The 6,357-nt window shown below is 36.3% G+C and overlaps 1 protein-coding gene across 4 annotated transcripts in view; it reads left to right on the forward strand.

The window, feature by feature from the left end:
* LRRK2 (leucine rich repeat kinase 2) overlaps positions 1-6,357 on the forward strand; it is a 78,711-nt gene that overhangs the window by 61,680 nt on the left and 10,674 nt on the right. For 3 of the 4 annotated variants that reach the window (XM_072401633.1, XM_072401634.1, XM_072401636.1), the window contains 3 exons: positions 805-965; positions 1,276-1,446; positions 3,027-3,127. In XM_072401633.1, coding sequence (XP_072257734.1) covers positions 805-965; positions 1,276-1,446; positions 3,027-3,127 — 433 coding nt within the window. The remainder of the gene's footprint in view (positions 1-804; positions 966-1,275; positions 1,447-3,026; positions 3,128-6,357) is intronic. The other variant, XM_072401637.1, reaches the window with a different exon arrangement.

Consider the following 6,357-nt stretch of genomic DNA (forward strand, 5'->3'; position numbering starts at 1 on the left):
ATTTGCATTTTCAATTTAGGACTCCTAGTTGCACTTTCCTCTGAAACAGCAAAACCTAAGTTCAATTTTCATAACTTTTTACATTTGTGACCCCCATATCTTGAAATTCTTTACAGCTGGGGGGCTGAAATTGTAATAACTAGTATCTGTGAGGGTCCCATGTACACCCTGAAAATTACAGGTCATTGTGACATACATATTAGGAGATATGGAGGTTTGTACACATAGAGCTGTGAGGATGCAGAATGGCATGCAGAGCTAGAGGTGGATACATTTCACAGGCAGAGCTCGTGATATGAGATGGGGGCGGGGCTGCCTGTGTCCCCTTCACATGAAGGCTGAACTGTGTGCTCACCTCTCATCGGCAGCAATCCTCTGAACGGATGACACAGAGCAGCCTCACTGAGATCCGTGCATCCGTTCAAAGTAGCCGGGCGGAGCAACCGGCTAAAAACCTCTGGGGAGAACTATGTATTCTTTGTACTATATACATATATTTTTATTAAATTTATTATTTTGACAATTATCTAGGGGTTACCAAATTTAGCTTTTTCAAAATTTACTGTGAAGCTAATGCATTAGGAGTCTAAATTAAATGAATAGGTTACTTGAAACTTCATTCAACAGCCTTTACATTATCTCATTTTGATTTTTCATTATAGAGACAGAATGTTACTGACACTTAAGTGTTGGTAGCACATACAATGTATTTAGATGTATTTGTGGTATTTAGCAGCCAAGACAGAGGTGAAAGTGAATGCTTAAATGTACTTGAGTTAAACTTTTTTTTTTGTTTCAACAAAGGTATCTGCATTCAGCAATGATCATATATCGGGATTTGAAGCCACACAATGTTCTGCTGTTTACTTTGTATCCGAACTGTGCTGTTATTGCAAAAATTGCAGATTATGGAATAGCGCAGTACTGTTGCAGAATGGGAATTAAAACCTCAGAAGGAACTCCGGGTAATAAAGAACTTTGTTTATAAAACCAAACAAAATTATATACTAAAAAAAAAACTAATATGTTAATTGAGCAGTTGTGTTAATAAAAATACAAAATATAATGTTACAACAAGGTACAACTGAAATCTACCTGAAAAATCCATCTGAGAAAGCATGTGGCGAATGAGGACTGGTTTGTATTATAAAACAATCAGGGCAAGATAAGAAACCTTGATGGCACAAGTTAACAACGGATTCCCCAGGTTACCTGCATTTAAAGACTGTCGGCAGTCTAACATAACCTAACATCACTGTTATGTTGTCTTTTTAGGATTCCGAGCACCTGAAGTTGCCCGCGGAAATGTAATTTACAACCAGCAGGCTGATGTATATTCTTTTGGACTGTTGCTTTATGACATCTTGACAGCAGGAGCTAGAATGGTTGAAGGACTAAAGTTTCCAAATGAATTTGATGAACTTGCAATCAATGGAAAATTGCCTGGTAGGAGTAATTTTAAAAAATGCACAAAAAAATCTTCTTTTTTTAATACTACTATTTTTAAACCACCCATTACACATACTACTCAGTATATTTTTGTTGTAGGTGAAGTGAACAAATATGCATTAAATAGGCTTTTTATTTTTTACAGAATTTGCTTCAAAAAAATTAACTATTTGCCTAGGTGCATATGTGGACAAACCTTTGTCATTTTGAAACTTGGAAACACACCTTTTTCTGTCTTTTCTTCATGCATTCTAAAATAAATCTTATTATGATTTCTTATTTCATCTTGAGTAGGTGTCTACTAGATTGCATGGCTATAACTGTTGAATCTTCTTAACATTAAGGCATTTGTAAAAAAAAAATCCATAAACTAGCCTGTGTAATTTATCTGTGAATCAATCGATATAACATTGACCAATTTTAAAGTCTGCATATATGAAATTGGTGCTGTAAAAGATGAAATGAAAATATGAAGGCTCTGAAACTGAAAAAAATGTAAAAGTGGAGATACCCTGTGTAGAGAGAGATCTAGTACACATTTTATTAAAAGTAAAAATTTTTCAGCAATTTGTGGTTTCTGATAACTTTTAATTTCTTCAATTCAGTTTCCTCATTTTTAGAACAGGATGTTGACATTTTAGGATGTTCCTACATTGTGTAATGTTCAATTTTCTGGGTTTACACAGCAGACTTGGCATATCTGTGGCAAAGTTTAATTATATTTTTAATTACTCTGATGTTTGACTGAAGGCGTATGTAAAGGTTTACCTTTACTTCAAACAGAATCTTTTGTGTATTTTAAGTAAGCTTGTATTTTGAGTTATGCTCATGACTAAAATGTGCACTAAAATGGGCAAAGAAGCTTAATTTTGTAACATGACTTTGAAATTTGTATCTGCATATTGTATATGCATTTGCCAGCATTGCAGGAGATTACAGGAGAATTTCAGCCAAAAAGTTTTTTTTTTTTTGGTTTTGGGCAAAGGTGAATGGGGAGATTAAATCATATGCAGTTTTTGTCTGCGTTGACAGAAGTAAAATTTCTTTTAAATTTCTGTTCCAGTGACACATAGAAAAGGGGATAAAATCTCTAATGGAAACATAGCTTTTGAAATCTGTTAGAGGTTCTAATCCAATATGTTGTGCATTCAGATTTGCTCTTGTGCATAATTTGTTTTCTTATAAATTACTATTGCCTTTCTATCATCTGGCTATTCTTTTCTGGCCTCTTGCATCAACAAGGAATGGACTGCTGCTCACTGGATATTTTTTTTCTTTTTTTGGCCATTCTATGTATACCCTAGAGGTGGTTACGCGTGAAAATACCAACAAATCAGCAGTTTCTGAAATACTCAGCCCTGTCTGCCTTGCACCAACAACCATGCCACATTCCATGCCAATTAACTTCAGTTACCTTTCTTTACCATTCTTAACCTCAGTTTGAACTTTAGCCAGGTATACTTTACAATGTCTGTATCCAATTAATGTGCTCCCATCCTAATGCAATATTGGATTAGAAAATAAATACAACATTTTTGAGCTATGACAGTATCTGAATGTATGACACTCTTTTCTAGATCCAGTAAAAGAGTATAATTGTACACCCTGGCCAGAAGTTGAAGTTTTGATTAAGAAATGCCTAAAGGAAAATCCTCAAGAACGCCCCATATCTGCTAAGGTATACTTTTTTTTTTGCACATGCTAATAGAATTTTTTTTTAATTTAGGGTCTTTCCTTGCGTTGGGAAAGCTGGATAATTCTGCATCTCTGGCCATAAAAAATAATTATCAGTTATATAAAGCTTAAACAAACTTATGATACAATAGATTATGTTCCGATCCATTGAATATCTGTTTGGGTTAAATGCATGTAGCACATTGGGTGTCAAAGTTATATTGTTTGAAAACATTTGGAACGGCTGATTGGTAACCTCATTACTGTGGAGGTTTGGACATATCTTTTAAAGATGAATGAGATCATCAGCCCGATTAAGTTGTTATTGAATCATCCTTCAAGCTCAAAAAAATAGGAAATACTCTGTATAATTTATAACTCTATTTAATAATGGCAGCCAGTATGAGGTAATTGAGGCAAAAGTATTATTTTCATATTTAATCCGTAAATTATCATCTCCATGGTAGCATTTTAGTTATAAATTTCGTGCTTTCAATGTTCCAAATTTTGTTTGCGTTGGGCTGTAGTATGTTTTATCACTAAATGTGCAGTCTGGGTGTCTTAATTCTTTCGCATAATTTAAATATTTACTTTCCACTTCATCATTGCCCAGAAGTGAACTTGGAACATCCTATAATGAAAGCTTACACAGTGGAAGCCTATGGTAAAGGGTTTAGTGATCGTGTTATGATAACCTTGACAATGTTCAATTTGTTTAAATGTCACATGCCGTTATTTTAAAATATGTAAAAAAAAAACATTTCCAACAGAGAGATCTTCAAAATGAATCCTCCGAAGTTGGGATTGATGGGAGAATAAAAAAATATACAAAATATTGTTCTGTATTCCCCTCATTTCATATGTGTATTACAATGTTCATCTTTTCTTATGCCAAAAAGAAATGTAACCATTAAGCTATGTTCTACTTTCTATTAGGTTTAAAACCAGTAGCTTTTGGACTGTTCAACAAAGTGTTTTGTGCTGTAAACATTAGGAGCATATTTATAAAGCAGTGCCTAAACCCTGAGAGTTTTAATGGCTGTAATTATTTCACTAACCGTAAATATTTGGTGAAAAGCAAATTCACTCTATGAATATACCTCTATGTATAGAATAGAAGTATAACTAAAGGCAAGCTTGTATGAACAATGGCTGGGTGGAAAAAAACTGTTAGATAACACTGCACAACAACGATTTTGCTACTGGGAATAACACATGTGATTTACATACTGAGTGTGCTGATTCCAAATCTGAACTCAGAATTTGCCTATCACGTACAGATTTTAAATTATAGGCGTGCTGTTCAAAAGGTTGGTTGGTTATAGCTGTTCAAATGGTCGGTAATTGGGTAATGTATTTTTAATGGGAATGGGAACATTATAACAGTTGCAGCTACCACTATGCCTGCTGCTGCCTCAGCTAAATCACGTCCCCTGGTGGCATTCATGTTCCAGCAGTGGCTTGGCATGTCAAGGCAAGTCAGTGAGCTGACGTCAGAAATAGGTATATGAGGCGAGATGGACCAAGGGCTTGTCTCTAGTGTGAAACCATCTTATTGAATAGTACAGCCAGGTCATAGTGAGTCTGTTTTGAGCTTAAGATGAGTAGGCGCAGCTGTGTTAATGAACCGGACAATTTTTGCTACATTTGTGGCAAATATACCCCGAGTGATCAACGCAAGACCATCTATCCTAATTGTGAATCTGCTCTAAAGCCAGTGCCACATAATGCAGAGAATCCAGTTTCAGTCCCTCCTACATCTGTTGTTACTGACAGTGACAGGAACAGGAGAATTATGTCGATGTTAATGAATTTTATGAACCCTAATTTGAAGAGGGTAAGCCACATTTTATAAGCCGTTCAGATTTAGATGATCCAGTAAGGGACCTGTCTTTGTCAAAAGAGAAGTCTGAACTGTTAGCCTCCAGATTAAAAGAGTGGAATTTGCTCCAAAAACAAACAACAACTTCACACTTTCGTGATCGTCACACAAAGTTTGCAGCTTATTACAAGCTGGAAACGACATTTGCTTCTGTATCGACATGAGTGGTCTGATGATGGAGTTCGGTTGAGAATTCATACCAGAGCAGTGGAGATTGTTCATAGGATTGAGCAAAGCAAGTCTGAAAGCTGTATTGCTGCATAAAGGTAACAAAAAACCTTCTCTTCCTCTTGCTCATGCCAAGGGAATGAAAGAGACATACGAATCCATGGAGGTCATTTTGAAATTGATTAACTATTCAGAACACAAGTGAAGGGTTTGTGGTGACCTGAAGGTGGTGGCTTTCCTTCTTGGCCTGCAATTGGTATATACAAAATATATGTGCTTTCTGTTCCTGTGGAACAGTTGTGATGACAGCAACCATTACAAGTGAAAGAATGGCCACCCAGACTTGAACACACTGTTGGCCAGTACAACGTGAAGCATAAATCACTCATTGATCCACAGAAAGTTTACCTTCTGCCACTTCATATTAAACTTGCATTAATGAAAAACGTTGTTGTTGCAATAGATCGTGATGGTATGGGTTTTCAGTATCTGAAGGACAAATTTGGAACAGTTATAACTGATGCTTAACTGAAACAGGCATTTTTGTTGGTCCCCAAATCTGCAATTTGATGCTTGATGCCACATTCAGAGACCAACACAACCCACTTGAACTTGGTGCTTGGGAATCATTTGTGCTAGTTGCACAAAACTTTCTGGGAAACCAGCACACTGAAAACCATGCTGAACTCGCAAACAACATGCTAAGAGCATACTATCAACTTAGCTGCAGAATGTCACCTAAAATTCATTTCTTACATTACCATCTGGACTTCTTCCCACAAAATGTGGGTGATGTGAGTGATGAACAAGGGGAGAGGTTCCACCAAGACATCTCTGTTATGGAAACAAGATTTCAAGGCCGGTGCAACCCCAACAAGATGGGTGACTACTGTTGGTTTTTGCAACAGGAGACAGTGGAGAGTCACAAACGCAAAACCAAGTGCTTTAAACACTTCTAAAGTGGACTTGTGTGTTGAACAGGGACTCAGGTGAGTTATGTGTAATTGTATATGTTGTTGCAACATAAAACTTCAATTTTGTAATGTCATGGTACCCTGTTTCCCCGATGATAAGACACTGTCTTATTTTTTTTGGAAGGCCAAAATATGCTCTAGGGCTTATTTTCAGGGGGATGCCTTATTTACCCATGAAGAAGACTACAGTACACAGTTATTGTTCATGTG

The sequence above is a fragment of the Pyxicephalus adspersus genome, chromosome 2 (genome assembly GCF_032062135.1).
Source record: "Pyxicephalus adspersus chromosome 2, UCB_Pads_2.0, whole genome shotgun sequence".
NCBI classification, from domain to species: Eukaryota; Metazoa; Chordata; class Amphibia; order Anura; family Pyxicephalidae; genus Pyxicephalus; species Pyxicephalus adspersus.